This window comes from Rousettus aegyptiacus, unplaced genomic scaffold (genome assembly GCF_014176215.1).
Source record: "Rousettus aegyptiacus isolate mRouAeg1 unplaced genomic scaffold, mRouAeg1.p scaffold_m13_p_3, whole genome shotgun sequence".
Classification (NCBI taxonomy): Eukaryota; Metazoa; Chordata; class Mammalia; order Chiroptera; family Pteropodidae; genus Rousettus; species Rousettus aegyptiacus.
The window spans coordinates 16,027,687-16,050,294 of NW_023416306.1; the positions used below are offsets into that span (position 1 = coordinate 16,027,687).

Here is a 22,608-nt window from a genome sequence, read left to right on the forward strand (position 1 = left end):
CCCACCCATTCTTCAGACCCATCCTAGGTACCATCTCCTTAGAGATGTCTTTCTTGAGCACTTCTAAAGAATGTAGCCTCCCTCCACTTTGAACATTAATAGACTTAGACCGATCAATCCTTTTTGTACTTATTAGATTATTATTATAGTCATGATGCATCTCCCTGATTCTCCCATCCCTTCTCGATGCAAAATTTCCTTTCTAATCTTTTCTCTAATTGACCAGCATTATTATTGTTACTTCTATTATCATAAGTGACCATATATTAAGCACCTACTATGTGTCAGGCACCGTGCTAGTAGTTTAATATGCATCTTCTCATTTTGTTTCATCATCCCACAACACTGTGAGAAAGATATATGTATAAGCGAGTCTCAGAGGAGGAAAGTGAATGTTTATAGGTACCAGCTACTAAGTGGGAAAGTTAGATTCTAACACAGGTCTATTTATCTCCAAGGACCAGGCTGTTTCTCCCACATCCAGCTGCTTCATCTACAGAATTGATTAGACTGCCGAAGGAAATGGACTGAGTTCCTTCAAAAACTCTGGACCAGAGTAGTGCAGGGTCAACAGAAGAAGGAGAATCATGAGTTATCTTTGACAAGTTTTACCAGCTCCAAAGAGAAGGGTGAGGCAGAGCATGGTGTTAGGTGTCACCAAAGTGGTTTCTGGAACAGCTTGTTTTTGGTTTGATTTGAGGAGAAGAATCTTGTGAAGGACTTGAGGCTCTAAGTTGTACAGAGAGAGAAATAAGAAACAATTTCCTATGCCAAGGGCAGGGTGGAGAGAAAGGATGCTGATCTGGGGCAAGGCAGATGGAGGACACTGGTCTTAAAGACCATTCCTCCTTTGTACCTGGATGTTTTCGAACATGCAAGGTATGAAAATTATGGTGTGCATAAATATTTGCTTGTGTTTAGGTGAGTTACTGAAAAGAACTCCCTAATCTCCTAGCATCTGTGTCTGAGGTACTCGCCCATTTTCGTTAGATGGTACACTTAACAATATTATAACTTTCTTATAGATTCTCTTTGACCATCTTGACTCAGTTCCCTCATTCATACCATGGGCTTAATAACACGAACCACCCCTCTAAGCCAGTACTACTTAATAATCTTCTTCTGATGATGGAAATGTTCTTTATCTGAAATGTCTGGTCATATAAACACTAGCCATGTCACTATTAAGCACTTGAAATGTGGGTAGTACAACCGAAGATGAAATTTTTAATTGTATTTCATTTTAATTCATTTTAATTTTAATAAACCACTTGTGGGTAGTGGATAACTTTGGACAGCCAGCTCTAGAGCAATGAATTCAAAGTTTTCTACCTCTTCTTAAACCTTCTCTCTCGTGGGGAAATCTTTGTGATAGACTTTTTCCTCCAGATTAATTATGTTTTTATTAATTAAGTTAATGGGAAAGGAGATACCTAAAGAGTCTCACAAAAACAATTCACAGCAGTTCATTGGCTCTCAAATTTTATTTTGATAAAGATAGAAAGCGAAGTCTGGTCCACATGTAAATTTTTGTGCATTTAGCACACATGCTGAGACAGGGTGCAGATCAAGGCAACATGCATGGCCTTGAAATAGCCACTTAGTCCTGGATATGTAAACCCCAACAATCTATGTATTAAGCCAGTTCAAAGGCTGTGTCTTTTTCTGTTGCCTTTCTTTGCAAACACTGACTCACTAGATCCTTTAATTTCACCATAAAATATAGGTAAGTAGGAAAATGGAGAGAGAGAGAGAGAGAGAGAGATTTGCCTGGGAACTCTGAAAGAGGTCTCCACTTTACTGAAGAATGTCCATCCTTGCAGACTTGCATATGCCAAGGTAGTTTTCAAGAGTTGGGAGAAAGAAAATCCCGGAAAAAATATTAAGTGAAATTCATATTGTTTACTACAAAGCTTCCCTTTGTTTGACTCCTGTTACTGCCAAAGACTATACCATTCCCATTACACACACTGTCTTTCACACTTTTCACAACAGTCCTGTGCAGACACTCATATCACATTTTATTGACAACATGATTCTGGCTTGCGGTAGTAGACAACGACCTCCCTCAAGGAAGAGGAAGTGGTTGGACAGTGACTCAAACCCAAGACGATGCGTGTCTATAAACCTGTGCTCTTCAACACCATCTATCGCTTCCCCACTATTCCAGCACCTCGGAGCTTGCTATATTCTCAAAGATGCCCTTTTAATTGGATAATTCCAACTAGAGAAAAATTTCTCTTGTGCTGAAATTTTCCTTCTCTTAACCAACCCTCCTCTACATCTCCGACACCCACACACATTGGTGCTTTTTCTGTCCATTGGGGCCACCAGGGACAAACCAGCTTTTGCTTCCCCAGGATTTATTGATCTCAATCCTGCCCCTCTCAACCGTGGCTTTTTCTACTACAGGATGAACATGCACAGATCAACGCTCCTTCCTCCTACAAGATATTTTCCAGACTTCGCATTACTTTATCACTTCATACAAAGATAAGAATCTGCTTGTACTTTTTACAGAGTCCCTATAGAATAAATTGTTCATTATCGAATTTGAAAAGCCCTGCTGTCAGAACTTGATCCTTTGTGTCTAACCTAAATATCACAAACCGCAATGTACAGTCATTTTCCCTAGGTCTGTCTTCAAAGAGGACATTAACCAGACAGTTGTCTGCATGAGAATATTTTACATTCTTAAAGATTATTCTTCGTTTTCTATCTTTTGCCTCTTTGGTGTAAATATTTCCAGTTAGAATACATTTATCTTCATAAGATTTGCTACCTCTCCCATGAGTGATTTCCGCAGTCCCTCTTTAATCTAGATTCAAGTCACTGCTGAATTTAAGACAGGATTCAGTGAGGAAGGCAAGCTTAAGCGAAAGGAAGTTGTTGTCCTGTACTCGTGCTAGGCTTTGTTCCTAGAAGTGCAACAGAATTGCATCTACGTTTTAATATGTGCCTACCATGGGTCTGACAGCATGTTGGGCTAATCCATAATTCCCAGAGGAAGGATTTTGACCATCATTTTACAAATAAAGTTATGGTTTAGAGAGGATAAATGGCATGACTGAGTCACAGAGCAAGTCAGCGGCATTTGAACCCAGGTGTGTCTAATTCCAAAGCGGAGGCATTTTACACCTTACAGAAGCTATAATGGGTCTTTCCCAGAGTACAAAAACATCCACTTGCCCTCAGACCACCATGAGCCAACGGGAAATACACAGCCCTCAAGAATCTCATTTCTTTCCTCTAAACAATGCAACATTTGGCTGTGCCAATGCACGTCTCTTACATGCACAGTGAAAAATCCTCATTCGACCCATACTCCAGTCATTATTACCCTAGACTCATTGCTTAGAGTCTCAACCAGCAACTCTAGTGGCCTTTTAAATGGAAATTTAAGTCATTTAGCAGTACACACAAAAGTGCTGGGTAATAGTCCAAAAGCATTTTGAACTTGGCTCATGGCCTTTTCTCATTAAAAAAAAAAAAAAAAAAAAAAAAACAGAATTGATGGGGAGAGGGTGGGAAGGAAGGATTTTCTGGAAGGCGAAGAAAGTTAAAGCAATGGCAATAGAGTATGCAATCAATAAATATGTGTCCAGTAAACAAATCAGATGGGCTACACTGGTTTAAGAGAAGCGAGCTTGCCAAGTTCTCTTCTTCATAATAATTTTCATTCAGCAGGCTTGCCTACATCACAGATCCACAAATTCTTTAGGAAAATATTTTGAATGAGAAAGCATACTCAGAAGTTTATCGTTTCTCTTTTTGTCTTAGTTTTCGGTTTTTGTGTGTTTTTGTTTTGTTTTGTTTTGTTTTGTTTTGTTTGTTTTTGCCTAACTACAGGATAAAAGACCTAAGTAGATATTATAATAGATAGTTGGTAAAATATCAAATATGAATATAATTTGAATGTGGTATGGATAATTCTTGATTAAATGCACAGCCAGTATATCCTAGGTCCCAGGCCCCTTCTTGGTCTTACAGAAATGCTTCTTGGTTCAATTTTCCCTGCCACAATCCCTCTCTAGGTTTTGCAAAGATTTTCTTTCATCATGGAGGAGATGATGTTCATGCATTCTATCATTGGAATAAGATCTTCCTAGGGGGAAAAAATGCTGAAAACCCTCTTATAGGATAAGTAGTCTCAACACCACATCTAATTGGCATAAATAGCCAACTTAGAATGTGCAGATGTAAGAACAGCATGGACATAAGAAGATGTCAGTTTGTGAAATGATTGATTGAAAACCAAACAGCTCTCAATTATTGTCTTGAACTATATTCAAATGTATTCCTAATTAATTAAAGAGGACTATAAATTACTTAGTACCATATATAGATTTTTCTCACATGCTTCCAAGGCATATTTTAACTAATGTTATAACCACCTAGAGATTAATCATGTCTTCTCATCTTTACTCAGTAATATCACAACCACTTTTGACAATACCCCTTCCTTCTGCTACTTTGTATCCCATACAGGTGAACAATGATACCACAGATGACTAAGACAACTTAGCAGAGTAAGAACTGCCTCACAAGAGCATATTCTCCTCCAACCTCTATACCTAAACCTGTTTACTCCTTTAGAGATGATTGCATAACTACACTACAGTGAATATTGAAGGAATATCGGGAGAGTTTCAAACACAGAAGACATAAAATAAAAATTCACTTGGAATTTCAGATATTCAATAGATTCAATTAGTAAATATTAATAAGCCTGTTGGTTTTCTTTGCTTATAGAAGAGAATTCCTTCAAGAAGATCAGTAACAACTGATTTGGTTTCAACTGTGGGTCCCCAGATCCCCAGTTCTGCCTGAGAGTGAGATACCGAGGATCCTAGAAGCCCAGAAATATCCAGCCCACTCGCCTCCACAATGGGGGCCATGACTCGGCTGTTAGCAGGCATCTGCCTAGCTTTGCTCACTCTCCCTTCTGAAGCTGGGGTCCTCAAGAAAGTCATTCGGCACAAGCGACAGAGTGGGTTGAACGTCACCCTGCCAGAAGAAAACCAGCCAGTGGTGTTTAACCATGTTTACAACATTAAGTTGCCTGTGGGGTCCCAGTGCTCAGTGGATCTAGAGTCAGCCAGTGGGGAGAAAGAGCTGGCCCCACCATCAGAGCCCAGCGAAAGCATCCAGGAGCACACCGTGGATGGGGAAAACCAGATCGTCTTCACACACCGCATCAACATCCCCCGCCGTGCCTGTGGCTGTGCCGCTGCTCCTGATATCAAAGAGCTTCTGAGCAGACTGGAGGAGCTGGAGAGCCTGGTGTCTTCCCTGCGGGAACAGTGCACCATGGGAGCGGGCTGCTGTCTGCAGCCTGCTGAAGGTACGAGCTGGTGACTTGCATAGCCCTTCACTGTATAGATGGGAGAAATGATGAGCATGGCAGGATCCATCAAAGTGGGTTCCCTGAGGAGCTAATCTCACAAGGGGTTCATTAAAAAGAGATTTTATGGTCAAATCAATGTGGAGACTGTAACCATCTCTATTCCGCTCTAAGTGACAAATGTTTCTTAGAGGAATTTGCAGGCCTTTGAAAAGTCTTGCTTCAAAAAACTTTATTTCATTTTAATTACTAGTTTCTACAATTTACTTGACCCTGAAATCTACCCATTCTCTACCCTAAAACCTATGAGCACATTATGAAATTCCTGACTCAAAAGTCACATTCTGAACTATAGCCCTGTTACCGTATTGTACAAATAGGAAAACGAAGGCCCAGAAGTAGGATGGAGTCCTTCAGGTCTGCAGTGAGGGGGCCACAGTATTCCATACCACAGTGTTCTTACAAAGGCACAGTGCTGCCTATGGTGGTCCAAAGTCCGTGGAGTTTGGAAAAACCATTCCAGTTGCACGGCAGCAATGACAATCCCAACCATGGGCTGAGCCCTTTCATGTGCCAGGCACTGTCATTTGTTATCTCATTTAATCCTCCCAACAACCCATTCAGATAAGATCGAATGCGACCATTCTACAGATCTAAGAACTGAGACCCAAAGAAGTTAACCAGCTGGCACAAGATGATGCAAAGGGTAATGAGAGCTAGGCGCCTTGAGCATGTCTGTGTGTCTCCAAGACTCCTAGCCTCCCAGTAATACCTGCCTGCATGCTTTTTTAAGGAATTTTGCCATTTTGGAATTACATCTTCATCTCCATTCCCTAAAGTTGGTAGAGCTATAGGAGTTTCAACAGCTTCAAATCGGAAATGTAAATCTCTATTTCTGCCACTCAGAAAAATTACCAGAAATTACTCGGGCAAATTAATTTAAGAGTAGACTTAATCACCATAAGTGGAGAGTACTAAAATAGAACATGCTGTAAGATTCTAAGGCAAAAAATAAAATAAAAGTTTTCTTTATGAATAAATTATCTTCCACCTCTGTCAATTCCCCGACAAAATGCAGACAGGACTTTACACAATAGGATTAATTCTAAAGAGTGGACTGAAATCATTGTTTAGAGCAGTGCTTTCCAATAGGAATATAATGTGAGCCATATAAGTAACCTTAGATTTTCCAGTAGTCTCATTAAAGAAATAAAAAAGGTATAGGCAAGAATAATTTTAACAATCTGTTTTATTTAACCCAATAGAACCGAAATATCCATGTTTCAGCCTGGAATCACTATAAAAATTATTCATGGATATATTACATTCTTTTCTTTTGCACCAAGCCTTTGAAATCTGGTGTGTATGTTATACTTAAGCACATCTCAAAACGGACTAGCAACAATTTAGTTGCATAATAGCCACATGTGTCCTGTGGCTACTGTACTATATTGCAAAGGTCTAGATTTTCATTTTTCAAACCAAGCTTTGTTTTTTTTCATCACCATCTTTCCTGCTGTCAGAGAGGGGATCAAACATATCAATGCAACTATATTTAGATTCAGAGAAAATGGAGTGAGCTTTGTTACTTCTCCTTGGGCTTGCACCATGGAGACCATGCCAGTTACCCCTGCAAGTTAAGTAAAGACATTAAATAGACTTTAAAGAGCAGAAGTCATGTCGGTGCTGACCACGCATTCCTCAGACCCACTCACCACTGCAGACTCTAGGAAAGTCAGGAAAGAAGGATAGAGGTGCCTACGTTTTGTGGGGGCAGAGCCAAATTGCAGGTTGTCCTGACAGAATTAGAAAGCCATTCCTTTGCCTCATTTCAGTTATGGAAAATGGGAAAGTTTTGGTCACGTAGACCTATATACCGACTTGAGTCAACCCAAAAATCTCTGAGTGAGAACAGCACACTGAGCACAATGGTCAGCTCTTAATGTCCTGGTTTCACCCTGATACACCCCAGGGAAGTCGGCCGGGGGTCCCACTCGACCCACGAAGAAACTGAGCTGTAGAGCATCTCAGTCCCTTCCCTAATGCAGCACAGCTATTGAGTCAAAGAGTCAGAATAGAGTTCGGTTCAACAACTGTTTCTCGGACTTCTCTTTTGTGCTTGACCTTGGCTAGACACCAAAGTAACAACACAGCCCAGTGTAAAGCATTCCACAAGGTAGTGATTGTAATCATTGGGCTCATGGGACTGCGTGAAAATTTGATGAAAACTAGGGATCTTCTCTCCAGTGGTGGAAACACACATCCCCACATGCACACAAACACACACACACACCCCTAAACACACACTATCTTTGCATAGAAGTCCACAATTCCAGAGAGTACAGATTAACAATTCCTACCTGGTATAATTAGTTGTGAGGCCCCTCTGATTTCACACGCTAAGCACTAGTTTTTAAGCCAAGTGGGGCCCAAGGGTGCAATGGTGCTCTGGCTGAATTTGAATCTGGGTTTGGCGGGTAGAAACTGAGAAATCGGGCTGCTGCGCTCAGCTGAGAGCCTCTGTTCCCTTCGCTGCAGGCCGCCTGGACACCAGACCCTTCTGCAGTGGCCGGGGCAACTTCAGCACTGAGGGATGCGGCTGTGTCTGCGAACCTGGCTGGAAAGGCCCCAACTGCTCTGAGCCCGAATGTCCAAGCAATTGTCACCTGCGAGGCCAGTGCCTCGATGGACAGTGCATCTGTGACGAAGGCTTCACCGGGGATGACTGCAGCCAGCTGGCCTGTCCCAGTGACTGCAATGACCAGGGCAAGTGTGTGAATGGGGTCTGCGTCTGCTTCGAAGGCTACACCGGAGCTGACTGCAGCCAGGAGATCTGCCCGGTGCCCTGCAGCAAAGAGCATGGCAGGTGCGTGGACGGCCGGTGCGTGTGCCACGATGGCTTTGCGGGCGACGACTGCAACGAGCCGCTCTGCCTCCACAACTGCCACAACCGTGGGCGGTGTGTGGAGAACGAGTGTGTGTGCGACGAGGGCTTCACGGGCGAAGACTGTGGCGAGCTCATCTGCCCCAACGACTGTTTCGACCGGGGCCGCTGCGTCAACGGCACCTGCTACTGTGAAGAAGGCTTCACGGGGGAAGACTGTAGCCAGCTCACCTGCCCGAACGCCTGCCACGGCCAGGGCCGCTGCCAGCAGGGGCAGTGCGTATGCGATGAGGGCTTTGCAGGCGCCGACTGCAGCGAGAAGAGGTGTCCCGCAGACTGTCACAACCACGGGCGCTGCATCGACGGGCAGTGTGAGTGTGATGACGGCTTCACGGGAGCTGACTGCAGTGAGCTCAAATGTCCCAATGGCTGTAGCGGCCACGGCCACTGTGTCAACGGACAGTGCGTGTGTGACGAGGGCTACACAGGGGAGGACTGCAGCCAGCTGCGGTGTCCCAACGACTGCAACAGCCGGGGCCGCTGCATCAAGGGGAAGTGCGTGTGTGAACAAGGCTTCCAGGGCTACGACTGCAGTGAAATGAGCTGTCCCAACGACTGTCACCAGCACGGCCGCTGCGTGAATGGCATGTGCATCTGTGACGACGGCTACATGGGTGAAGACTGCCGCGATCTGCGATGCCCCAAGGACTGCAGCCACCGCGGCCACTGTGTGGACGGGCAGTGCGTGTGTGAGGACGGCTTCACCGGCCCCGCCTGTGCGGAACTCGCCTGTCCCAGTGACTGCCACGGCCAGGGCCGCTGCGTGAACGGGCAGTGTGTGTGCCATGAAGGCTTCGTGGGCAAAGACTGCAAAGAGCGAAGGTGTCCCAGCGACTGCTATGGCCGGGGCCGCTGTGTGGATGGCCAGTGCATCTGCCAAGAGGGCTTCACGGGGCTGGACTGCGGACAGCGCTCGTGCCCCAATGACTGCAGTAACTGGGGGCAGTGTGTCGCGGGCCGTTGCATCTGCAGTGAGGGCTACACTGGGGAAGACTGCTCGGAAGGTGGGTATCAGTGCTCAGGCTAGCGTGATCATGGCTGTGACGGAGTGTACACCTGGTACATGTTAGAGAACTAAGTGTTGTATTAAACATACGTACCCATTCAAACTCTTTGAAGGGGCACTAATCATTCAGCCTTTACAGAGATGTTATGAAATTGTCTCAAGGACACACAGCTGATATTCGAGTCTGCTTAACTGGTCTACGCTGAGTTTAACACCCAGTGTCTAGGACAAGGTAGATGAAATGATAATCTTCCTTTTGCTAAGCATCGACCTTCTTTTCTACTTCTCACTGACACTGATCCAATAACAAACCAAATCCCTCTATTTGGATGGAAGTAAAAATTCAGCTAAGTTGCATGGACAATGAAACTATATAAAGCAAACTGTTTTAAATACACACTCAGTTAAAGACTAGATGCTGATCACCTATGAGACAGGCCTGTTTCTTAAATCGTCTTTTCTTTACTGTCTTTGATCTCAAGGATTGTGAGCTCCTTAAAGGAGCACCACCCCTATAGTTAGCATAAGGCATGATATACAATAAGTGCTCAGTAAACATCGATCGAGTGAAAATACAACAAAGAACGATAATGCTCATGTTTAATGAGAGACTTCTTCGTACTTCTCCCATCCACCCATATTATCATTGTGGAGAATTTCTACCTTAATTAAAGATACTAGTAGATAAGAATAAGTAAATGGCTCTGTGTTCAATGTGGCCAAGGCAGGGGAGCCTGAGTGGAAATAGCCCCACTAGCAGGGGAGAGATGTGAGTTTCAAATTAATGACATAAGAAAAGTTGGGCAAGTCCTTCTGCATCGCACATCTAGAAAATGAAAAAAAAAAAAATTGGACGAGATGAGCCCAGAATATCCTTCCAGTGCTAAAGATGTCTGATTTGAAGTTCAGAGCAGGGAGCTCAGCTCAGGCTGCACTTTCCCATGCGAATGGCCTGAATCTGGGCTAAGGTCCAGGATGTGGAAAAGTCAGAGGGGCCAGTTCGCAGAGAACCTTGAAGGCCACACTAGAGACTTGAAATTTTAGCCTGAGGGCAATAGACAGCCATCAAAGCTTTTAAAGAGGGTCCCAGCAAGGGGTTCTTGATGAGTTCTGCATTTTAGAAAACAGAAGATGGATCTCAGGCCTCTGCGACTGGCAGTGGAAGAGTCAGGTCAAGAAAAACAAACCTAGAAAGGATTTATAGAGTATGATACTGACCCAAGCCGTCCTTCTTATTCCCATCAGTGTCCCCTCCCAAAGACCTCATCGTGACAGAAGTGACAGAGGAGACTGTAAACCTGACCTGGGAGAATGAGATGCGGGTCACAGAGTACCTTGTTGTGTACACACCAACCCATGCGGATGGCCTGGAAATGCAGTTCCGCGTCCCCGGGGACCAGACCTCCGCCACCATCCGGGAGCTGGAGCCTGGCGTGGAGTACTTCATCCGCGTGTTCGCCATCCTGGAGAACAAGAAGAGCATTCCCGTCAGCGCCAGAGTGGCCACTTGTGAGTGAGCAGGACTGCCCTTGGCAGCCTTGCCTGCCCCGCCTCGCCTGGTGCATAACTATCCCCATGAGTTATTGCCTTGCCTTTGCCCCCATAGCTCTATAGCTGGCCTTTCATAGTCACACTACTTAAGATCCTGGAATCCAATTAAGTGCATTGATTATTATTTTTAAAGAAACTCCTCGTGTACTAACTTAATTAACTCATAATAACCCTATAAGAGCTATTATTAACCCATTTTACAAATAAGGAAAACAGTTTCCCAAAGAGTAATTAAGCATCTCATTTCAAATCATACAGTTCGTAAGTGATGCAAGTAGAATTTGAACCCTGACAGTCTGGCTGTGTATTGATGCTCTTCATCACTCTGTTCTCCTACTACCTTCCTATAGATAGTGGAGCTCACTAGCTCTAGCTCTAGCTCTAGCTCTAGCTCTAGCTCTAGGTCTAGCTCTAGCTCTAGCTCTAAATCTATATATCTATATATCTATATCATCTATCTATATCATCTATGTGTACATACATATATATATGTATTTTTTTTTAATGGAAACATTAGGGTTCGAGTTCTTCCTTTAAGAGTCCAACATCAGTATAATTTTCTTCATACCTAAAAAAGCAAGTTATAGTTAGAAATGGGTCCCTTTTTGCTTAGTAATCATAACATCGTCTACCATGTCAAACTTACGCTACCTGCCAGGAACCATGCCCAGCAGTCTATATGGAATATATCGCTCAGTACTGAAAACATGCCCAAGGGTCAGGCATACTTACTTCCTCCTCCCAAGTGAAGAAACTGAGGCTGGGAGTATTTTGTGCAATTTGCCTAAGTATGCGAACTTTGTAATGGTGAAGCTGATTCCAGTCCAAGTCTCTGATTCCGAAGCTTCTGCACATATCAGGTTTAACCACATAAAATTGCCAATATTTAATCATATGGTTGGTCTTAGTATTAATTTTCATACTGCCTCACAGTACACAGCATCCCAGAAGAACGCTGAATTAGACTCCTGCTTGGATGATCAGCCCCGACTACGGCAGGCACCCAACCTGGGCTCCAGTGGAATAGGATTGTGTCGCCTCTACCACACGGGTAGCCGTCCTTATCTCCTCTCTGTGCTCTTCCTGACAGACTTGCCTGCTCCTGAAGGTCTAAAGTTCAAGTCCATCAAGGAGACATCTGTGGAAGTGGAGTGGGATCCTCTGGACATTGCCTTCGAAACCTGGGAGATCATCTTCCGGAATAAGGTAAGGCTCACGGAGGAGTCGGCGTGCTACAATCTGAAAGATGGTCAAAGGGCTCTGCAGACTTTCATATCAGCTCAATTTCCTTGGCTTTTTGTGGGGGACAAGGCTCTGATTAGCCCCTGTGGGTGTACATATTTTAATTAAGTGATTTTAATAAGTAATAAGCATAGTACTTAGAGCCAAGAGCCTAGGCAAATAGACATTAAGTCATCTCTGGGTTCCAGATGTTCTTCATAGTTTTGCAAATCTCTACTCAGAGACAAAAAAAAGAGAAGAAATGGTCTCTGTCCCAACATGCCTCTGGACCTAAAGCACAAGCAAGGGAGCAAAGTGAGTTCCTGAGTTCAAGTCCAGGCTCTGCCACTAACTAGGTATGGGACTACGATGCTGGCTTCTTAGGCTAGCAAAGGAGAGATTAAGCCTGTGGCTCTTGAATTCCTTTGTCTCTCCCAGTCTGTCACTTGATTTGAGTGTCAAAGGGATGAGCATAGAAATTTATTACAGACAGAAACACACTTGAGAAATGTCTTTATCATTTTTGTATCCTCAGCACTTACTATACTGATCAAATGCCTAGTCAGTGTTTAGTGAATCGACAGCAAAAGAAAAGAGAGATGAATGAACGTGAAATGAATGAGCTGCATAAAGGAAGAGGCTGCCGCCTCCTTTAGGTCTTATCAAGGTGCTTCTCTCTTTTAGAATAAAGAAGATGAGGAAGAGATCACCAAAAGCCTGAGGAGGCCAGAAACCACATACCGGCAAACCGGCCTCGCTCCTGGGCAAGAATATGAGATATCTCTGCACATCGTGAAAAACAACACTCGGGGCCCAGGCCTGAAGAAGGTGACAACCACCCGTGAGTATCACCTTTAGGACTAATATTACAGCTGATCGTACCTCATAGCACCTCTGGTTGATAACGTGCCTTCTGAACATAGCACTAGTACCAATTCACTTTTGCTACGTGAAAAGCAAGCCCAAAACTTAGTGACTTAAAACGGTAAATCTACATGTTGGTGAATTTGAGCTGAGCTCAGCTGAACAATTTTTCTGCTCTTGACTGGACCCCCTTATGCGTCTGTATAGGATAGAGGCTGGATGGCCTCAGCAGCGTGGTGCCTTTCTGTCCCTCTGGCCTCTCAGCCTCTGGGATGCTAGGCTCGGCCTGCTTTCATGGCAGAGAAGCAGGCTGAACACTAGTGCTCCATCACTTCTGCCAAAGCAAGCCTCAAGGCCAGTCCAGATTTAAGCGGTAGGGAAACGAGTCTATGTCTTGAGGAGAGGAGCTTCGATGTGACATTTCAAAGAGACACAGACACAGCAAGATGAATAAGTGAGACCGCTGCAAAACAATCTACCACGTCATCTGATTTAATATTAGCACCAGGCCTGTGAAAGAGGTAGGGCGAATACTAATGTTGTTATTTTTCAAGAGTGGAAACTCGTGCTTAGAAAAGCTAAATCGGTTTCACTAACATCATATGGCTGAGACTCTCAGGACCACAAATTTAAACCAGAGTCCAGTTTTATAACTTGAACCCCATTACCACTGGCATTGGCTAGGCTCCAGTGTGTTGATCCCATGCCTTTAATAAGAACCTAAATAAAATGTCACTCAATACTGATAATGGTAGAACTTCTTAGGGGGTACAATAGGATTTGGCACTACTAGATCATTTGGTGGGGAGAAACATCCAAATTTGGAGTTGTTCTACCAGAAAGCAAATTTTAAATAAATAAATAAACAGATAAACGAACAAATAAATACATCACGTTGGGTCGCCATTTGAGAAAACCTCTTTATCTTTTTCAAGATAGCATATATGCCAACTGCTTAAGGAATTGACTCTTCTTGGCAGGGGATGGTTGGAAAAGTTAAATCTGTTGACTAATGACAAGAAAGAACATCTTACATTTAAATATTTGCACACTTTGTTTAGCTCAGAGCCAATTTACAGGATTGTCTCCTTCACAAGCATTTTCCATCATCCTTATAACATCCCTCCGTGGTAGGTAGAAGGCAGGTACCAACAGGAAAAAAAAAATCATTAGATCACCAGAAGGGCATAAAAAAGATCAAGCAAATGCTTTTTGCTATAGAGAAGGCACACTGAAAATACAAAAGACATTTCTTTCATCAGCCCTTTTTCTTTTTAATCTAAACATGGGAATTGGCAGATTTATTTTCTTCTTACTGCAGGACAAACATCCTAACATTTGAAGTTCCCTAATCACATAAATATCAACATTGAGAGGCAGATATTTACTTCTTTATTTTGCCGATGCCTGAATTTTTTCCAGGTTCAAAGGACTTTAAAGTTTTGGTGCCAAAACACTTTTGACTCTTTCCCTCTGATCTTTATAGAGGTTGTATTACAACCATTTTTGGCACATGGATGTTTTTGAGAGGCCTCCACACTTGGAGGAATATAGGCTATGAACCCAAACAGTCCTGAGTTTGAATGAGGATACAGAGATAGGCAGCTGTGACGTTCCTGCCTAAATTTGTTTCATCAAACATAACTGTCCATAGCTGCTAAGAAAGTCATTGCCTCACAGGGAGTTTTGTCTAATTAAAAAATAAAAAAGACTAAGTCAATGTTTAGTTTTGTTTCTTTTTTAAATCAAGTAGCCTCTAAGCTTATTCCTCCAACCTATGAGAACAGTAATGATAATAATAACAAAGTAACAGCTACTTATCATTTAACTGTCATGCTCCATGGTCTGTGCCAGATGCTTTGCACTATCTCCCATACTATTAGAAAAAAAAAAAAAAAACCCTACAAAGCAGCAGTCATCGTTCCTACTTACAGCTTGTTAAACAGGACATTGAGACTCAGGAAGATAAATTAAGGTCAAATGGTCAGTTTTACACCTAAGTGTACACAGATGAATCTGGACGGCTGCCAGCCCTCTCTCTGCGTGGCCCCTGCCCTTGTCCCAGTCTCTGAAATGGCTCTGTCCTCTGCCCATCACAGGGTTGGATGCTCCCAGCCAGATCGAGGTGAAGGATATCACAGACAACACTGCTCTGGTCACATGGTCCAAGCCCCTGGCCGAGATCGACGGCATAGAGCTCACCTACGGGATCAAAGATGCGCCAGGTGACCGCACCACCGTCGATCTCACCCACGACGAGAACCAGTACTCCATCGGGAACCTGAAGCCAGACACGGAGTACGAGGTGTCCCTCATCTCCCGCAGGGGCGACATGTCCAGCAACCCTGCCAAAGAGACCTTCACGACAGGTAATGGGCCTTCCCCTCCACTCAGCGCTAGCAGAGGAAGGATTGTGAGACTTCCGTCCCCCTCTGTGTCGGGGTGTTTTCCAGGCTCCCTTTACAGGAAAACAGAAAGGGAGTTTTCATTCCTTTAAATTTTATCTTAAAATATTATAGCAGTTGGTCGATTAATTTTTCAAGAAAAAATATCCAAAATATATTTTTACATATATGAAAGGTGCTGGTCTGATAGTCTCAGACAAAAGTTCTAGTAAAAAACTTTAAATAAATGTTTTAATAATAAAATACAGCATATGGAAAACATGAATGACAAAGATCCCTCCTAACCTCTTTGCCTATGGCATTTTGTTTTAAGTACCAAAGTGTCAATCACTCATTTGATATTTTTTCAGAGCTCGGTAAGTATTGTATGAGTTATTAGAAATACAGTGATGAACACAAAAGACCAGTTCTTAAACTCATAGAGCTTTTAAAAAAGTTTTTGTATAGTTCTTTAAGCCCCAAATCTGAGGAAAACAAAAACAACTAAAGTATCACATTATTAATAAGAGGGCAAGGTGCCAAATATGTAGTATTTGTTTAGATTTGTGCATCAGCCACTGGGAAGAGTATGTGGGCGATTTTGTCATTTCTCTTCAATGGCAGGAGCCTTTCGTATCTCAGCTTTCCTGGTACCTGGTGTTTGCCATACAAATGTCCCTTCCTCTTTCAAATAGGCCTAGATGCTCCCAGGAACCTTCGTCGCGTCTCCCAGACAGACAACAGCATCACCCTGGAATGGAGGAATGGCAAAGCAGCCATCGACAATTACAGAATTAAGTACGCACCCATTTCTGGAGGTGACCATGCCGAGGTCGAAGTCCCAAAGAGCCAACAAGCCACAACCAAGACCACACTCACAGGTGAGCTCCACAGTCCAGACCTAGCCAGCCCCAAGGACATGTCCCCATTTTGCAGCCCTCCAGAGAGAGACAACAGAGCAGCTCCCTCTCACATGGACGTCAACGAGTCAGCCTGTACACTCCATTCACTGGGAAATCACAGCCTCCAGGGACAACTTAGGGCCATTGTTTTTTTTGTTGTTGTTGTTTTATGCCAGTTTATTTTTTTTATGTTATATATGCATAATTTTTTTAACTTTTTTTTTTTTTTTTTTGTATTTTCCCCTTTCCCTCTCCCTACTCCCTTCTGGTAACCTTAGTCCATTATCCATGTCCATGAGTCTCTGTCTGTCCTGTCCATTTGTTGTTTTTAGGTTTATATCCCACATATGCGATATCATGTGATTTCAACCTTTTCTGTCTGGCTTATTCCACTTAGCATGATTATCTCGAGGTCCATCCATGTTGTTGCAAATAGCAGTATTTCATCTCTTCTTATTCCATTGTATATATGTACCACAGCTTCTTCAGCCAATCATCTTTTGTAGGACACTTCGGTTGCTTCCATGTCCTGGCAACTGTGAATAATGCTGCTATGAACATCGGTGTGCAAATTTCTTTTTGAATATGAGTTTTCAAGTCTTTGGGGTAAATACTCAGTAGAAGGATTGCTGGATCATACAGTAGATCAATTCTTAGTTTTTTGGTTTTTTTTTTTTTTTTTGAGGAACCTCCATACTGTTTTCCATAGTGGCCGTACCAATTTGCAGTCCCACCAGCAGTGTATGAGGGTTCCTTTTTCTCCGCATCCCCTCAGCATTTGTTATTACTTGTCCTGTTGATTATAGTCATTCTAACAGGTGTGAGATGGTATCTCATTGTGGTTTTGATTTGCATTTCTCAGGGCCGTCGTTATGGTTCTGTGCAAGGCTGTCCAGTGTGGTGCCGAGTTTCAAATGTGCACATTCTCTCTTAGGTCTGAAGCCAGGGACTGAATATGGGATTGGCGTGTCTGCCGTGAAGGAAGACAAGGAGAGCAACCCGGCCACCATCAATGCAGCCACAGGTGAGGCGCTCCTGGAGTCCCGCCACCACTGGGCCAGCACTGCCTGACACAACAGGACCCAGGAGAGAGAAAACCTCCTTTAAAAGAAACGGTAGATGCCTCAAAAAGAAAGGGGCCCCTCGGATCATCTAGCTCAGATATCTAATTCAGAAGTAACTAAGCACGTCACATCTAAATGATGCCGGCAGTGCTCTCTCTATACAGAAAGGGGAGCGGGGTTTTTGGTTTTGTTTTTTAGGAAAAATTAGAACCATATTTTATAAGAAATCTGCGAACCTTGTAAATTGATAACCAATTCCATGTTTTGTTTCGTTTTGTCTTTTTAATACCATTGACTAATTAAACCACATCCGAGGGGTTTTCTCAGAAAACTAACCTGTATTGTACACCCTGGTCACACGGATTTATAAGTGGCAGGAACAGCTAAAGTCAGACTTCGCTCTTACCTATTGCTCCCTGCAGCTCCAGCCTATGAGTGAGGATGGCGAGGGGCTGCCTGATTTGAAGCCATTGATTCTTTGTTAAAACTATTTTTTTCCTGAAAAGTGTGTTAAAGAGGAAGTTCTTCTCTCTACCTCTCCGTCAGCCTCCTCTTTACCTCCTGCAGACACCGCAAAGCAAAGGAAGGCTGGTATGCCAAGGACAGATTACACTCTACGAGCCTCCTCATTATGCGAGAGCCTTCTGACTAGCCTTCTTCATCTTTTTGTTTTGAGGTCATTGTAGATTCACATGCTGTTGTGAGAAATAATACAGAGAGCTCCCCTAAACCTCTGGCCATTTACCCCAATGGTAACAAATGTGTAACTACAGAACAATATCACAACCAGGAAAGTAACATCGGTATGATCTATCGACTTTACTGAGATTTCACCAGTTTTACACCCACCCACCGTGTATGCGTATTTAGTTCTATGCAATTTTATCACATGTCGATTTTTAAATCCCCCACTAGTCAAGACACAGAATACTGTCATCGCTAAGATCTCTTTTGCTATCTTATTTTTATAGTTGCAGGCACATCCCTCTCTCTTCCCATCCCTAACCTCTGATAATCACTGATCTGTTCTTCATCCCTATAATTATATCATTTCAAGAATGCTACATAAAAGGAGTCATACAGTATGCAAACTCTAGAGACTGGCTTTTTCACTCAGCAAAATTCTCTTGAGAGCCATCCTAATTGTTTCTCGTTACCAATAGTCAGTTTCTTTTAAATGCATTTAATTAAGTAGCATTTTGTGGTACGGATATACATTATATTCTTTTTAATCTTCCAAAAATCCAACGACGTAATGTAAAACCACATTTACAAAGGTGAAGACTGGGATGCAGTTAGGCAAGTCTCCTGAAGTCACACAACCCCTCCATGGCAGACCTGGGGCTGCAGCCCAAGCTGGCCAATTTCCAGCCCCAGAAACAGCCTGCCTTACAGCCTGAAGAGCTTCATCTCTCTGTTTTCCTTCCAGATATGGATGCACCCAAGGACCTTCGGGTGTCTGAAACTACGGAGAGCAGCCTGACCCTGCTTTGGAAGTCCCCGCTGGCCAAGTTCGACCACTACCGGCTCAACTACAGCCTTGCTGCAGGCCAGCCAGTGGAGATGCAACTTCCCAGAGACACCACCTCCACTGTCCTGAGAGGCCTGAAACCTGGTCAGGAATACGCCGTCCTCCTGAGGGCAGAGAAGGGCAGGCACAAGAGCAAGCCTGCGCGCGTGAAGGCGTCCACAGGTGAGGTCAGCCCCTGAGCTTCCTGCGGGCCCTCTGTTCATTGTGAGGCTTGCAGACCCAGCAGCCAGGCCGTCTTCACATGAGAGACACAGAAAGGAAACATGCCGCTTTCTCCGTTCACAAAGCCTCTAAATGCCATTTAACCTTTTCCTCTTGTCAACGGATTCAGCAAAGTTCTTTTGCAGGGTGATCGGCAGTGGTTTTTAAATATTTCTTCCTGGGAGAATTGAAAGCATCAGGGTTTGTGTTTGTCTTCAGTTTTTCTTTTTAATTTTGTGCATTTTACAGTCTTGTAAATTGTCTCTTATTTTTACCCCCTTTAGCCTAACAATTAATTTACTTTTCTTTCTTTCTTTCTTTTTCCCCCCAAGATGATCAAGAGGCTGGTAAGAACTCTTTGGTTATTTTCCATTAAATGTTTTTATTCCAGGTCTTTTGCTTTCCTCTAAGGTTACCTGAAAATTTGCATACGGTCCTTGGAGCCTTTCATAGTGCCCTTCTCATTTTCTCTTTTCTTTTTTAGTCATTAAGAAGTGAACTTCATCTTCCCATTGCAGCTTCATCCTGACCACCAGTGTCCCTTCTGGCCCAATTAACTGTTCTTTGTACCTGCTGCCACATTTCCTCAGTGGCTAAATTGAAAACAAAAGTAGAAAAATATCCATTCTTCCCATATGAAAAATATGCACATATAGTTTTGCCCCAAAAATATTCAAGATATATAAGTAGAAAACGTTATATCTTCAGGATTTGACAAGTCATAGTCTTTAGTTTCAACTTAATTGTACATATTTATTGACGACCCCCTGAATACACCGTAGTGTGCTGGTATCTGAGAGAAGAGTAGGGCACAAATACGGCCTTGTTGTTTTGACTCATGTGCTACTCACAGATCTTGGGGAAGACTAGACATTCAGGGTGTTAGAACTCAATCAAGGAAAGGGAATCAAAAACAGCCAGGCAAAGTGTCATGGCAGAAATGTTACTCCAGCTGAATCTCCACAAACAGAAAAAGTGTTGTAATAACGGGCACATTTGGAAATACCTTGAAGGGACTTTGTCATTTACGAATACCTTCACCTGCATATAACAGAAATCTCAAATAACAAGTTACACAAGCAAGATAGAAGTTGGTTTCCTCTCTCAGAAAATAAGTATGAGGTCACATGATTCCGGGATAGGATAGTGGTTCCAAATTATCAGAAATGCAAACTCCTCCTCTCTTTCTGTTCCACTATTCTTAGTCCTTGGCTTCCGTTCTCGAAGTCACCTCCATGCCACAATATGGCTGCTGCAGTAGAGCCTTCACATCTGTGTTCTAGGCAGAATGAAGGAGGAAAAACCAAAAACAAAAGGGAGTACCTCCTAGATGAGTCTTTCTGGAAACTTCACCAGTGACTTCTACACATGTTTCACTGGTCACTCCTGGCTATAAGTAAGTCTAGGAAAGGTAGTCTTCTCTCTTCCCAAGTCTCCTACATTTACTCGAGTCAGTAATATACTACAACTACACTCTGTGCTAAGTTCTGAGTGCTAAGTTCTGAGACAGATCTTAACTGACCCCCAAAAAGCTCACTATCTAGTAAACGCACAACACTCTGCTTGCTATAACTGGGGGTGCTGAGGGTATGAAGGGAGCACAGATGCCTTCTAGGTATCAGGAAGGACAAAAAATAGGAGAAGATTTTGGACAGACACATAGAGGCCAACAGGACTGTGTTGTGGAATATATAAAGAAGTAGAAGTCCGGGCACCTGGCCTTTGTAAACATGTGGGAAGAAGAAAGAAACAGGATAAATGGGGGCTTTGGGGTAAATGTACCATGTGGCTATGCGTACTCAGATGTCTAAGGGTTACAGATTCAAACCTCAAAAGAAAAGAGTCCCTAGTTCTTCATCACTGATTCTTAATAGCAGAAGTGGGTAAGGTGCCATTCGTTGCCTGTGGGTTTTATGACAAAGATGTAGAATTGGCTGCCCCAAGGCATTTGTCCCAGGGAATTCCAAGGCTCAACCACAGAATTGAGCCAAATTGCAAGCCTTGTCCTTGATGCAGCACCAGATTAAAAATATGCATAACCTAGCTGCCCATCACACCTGAAATAAAAGCCGAAGACCCTGCCGTAGGCTGCAAGGCCCTACAGAACCTGACCCTTCCCATCTTTCTGACCACACTTCCACCACATGTACCCTTGCTCGTTTCACCATGGTTACCTGGCCTTCTCACTGCTCCTTAAATATCCCAACCCTGCTCCTGCCTGAGGGGCTTTTCACGTGCCATTCCTCCTGCCTGGGTATCTCTCTTCTCCCAGTTATTTGCATGGCATCTCTCTCATTGCATTCAGCTCAAGTGTCAGCTCAAAAGATTTTTCTGGCCACCAATATAAAATCGTGCCCCCATCTTGATTTACCCCTTCATGCTTCTCCAGAGTTCCTCATTATATTTATCTGGCCTGATATTATTCAGTAGTTAGTTTATTTATCTATGGCCTGCCTCCAACTACCAACCAAAGTGGAAGGACTTTGTCTCCTTTGTGTAGTGCTGCATCCCAAAGTGCCTTGAAGACAGCCAACCATGTGATTTATGAGCATTTGGGGACCCAGTTGCTCCAGAGGCAGCATTTCCATTGAATCTTCTGGTTTTCTCCTTCTGCCTCTGCATTAACAGCCCAAATCCTCTCCTTGACAATTAATAGGAAGGAAAAAGAAGTCATTCCCTGGAAAGTCTTTAATTAGGGTTAATTTGGATAGAAAAGGAAGGAAAGAAAGAAGAAATGAAAGGTAGGAGGGAGGAAGAAAGAGAAGAAGGAAGGAGGGAGGGAGGGAAGGAAGGAAGGAAGGAAGGAAGGAAGGAAGGAAGGAAGGAAGGAAGGAAGGAAGGAGCTATCTACATTAGCACTGAAAAAAATTAGTGTATGACAGCCCTTTCTTTCCCACCCCTCTCGGTCTCTGCATTTGTACTCTAAAAAAAACTCAAGAAAACCCTGCCAAAGGTGGAGGCCATGAATTTACTGTGAGCAGTATAGGATGTAAAGCAGGGAAGATATGTAGAAACACTAAGGCAAAGAAGCATCTTTCACAGCAATATGGGGAAGGGAGAAATTTCCCCTTCCCCTTCTTAGTTCTTCTTCCTGGTCAAATATTAAAATGACATGAGATAGATTAAGAGGAGACAATAATCAAATTTAATTCTGTATATACACACCAGGGTTCCGTAACACACACGGGGCCCAGGACAAATTGGGCAATTGAAGCTTATATGCCACATTGAGCTAAGGAGGAAGCATGGGTAGTGATTTGGGACTTTAAAGGAGAGGAAGGCAATTCATATGGAGATGCAGAAGCAAAAGTCTGGTAAACAAATGTTGGCTGGGCCATCTTCCACATGGGAGACAGAGAGAACTTTGATTGAATGGGCCTTGCTAGGTTCTTTCTCATCTGTCACACCTAGTTCATAATAAACTCTAGTTATCTAGGATGATACTTCCCTCCCTGGAGAGGTCCTCTACCTAATTTTTTTAAAAGCTGTAAGGGGTAAGGTCAAAGCTTCTTCCTAAGTCTTTTGTTTCTTAAAAATAGCTAGCTTAAAATAATGACTATCCCAAAGAGGCATATTTTGAGGTGGCAAATGCTGCT

At 43.3% G+C, this 22,608-nt stretch overlaps 1 protein-coding gene across 9 annotated transcripts in view; it reads left to right on the plus strand.

Moving 5' to 3' along the window:
• Window positions 1-22,608, plus strand: part of TNC (tenascin C) — an 83,746-nt gene that overhangs the window by 18,537 nt on the left and 42,601 nt on the right. For 8 of the 9 annotated variants that reach the window (XM_016152364.2, XM_016152381.2, XM_016152388.2 and 5 more), the window contains exons 2-10: window positions 4,753-5,344; window positions 7,883-9,292; window positions 10,540-10,803; window positions 11,936-12,051; window positions 12,751-12,907; window positions 15,030-15,299; window positions 16,010-16,195; window positions 17,151-17,240; window positions 18,710-18,973. In XM_016152364.2, the coding sequence (XP_016007850.2) occupies window positions 4,888-5,344; window positions 7,883-9,292; window positions 10,540-10,803; window positions 11,936-12,051; window positions 12,751-12,907; window positions 15,030-15,299; window positions 16,010-16,195; window positions 17,151-17,240; window positions 18,710-18,973 (3,214 nt within the window). In that variant the 5' untranslated portion in view covers window positions 4,753-4,887. Of the gene's footprint in view, window positions 1-4,488; window positions 4,530-4,752; window positions 5,345-7,882; window positions 9,293-10,539; window positions 10,804-11,935; window positions 12,052-12,750; window positions 12,908-15,029; window positions 15,300-16,009; window positions 16,196-17,150; window positions 17,241-18,709; window positions 18,974-22,608 lie in introns of all 9 variants that reach the window. The other variant, XM_016152373.2, reaches the window with a different exon arrangement.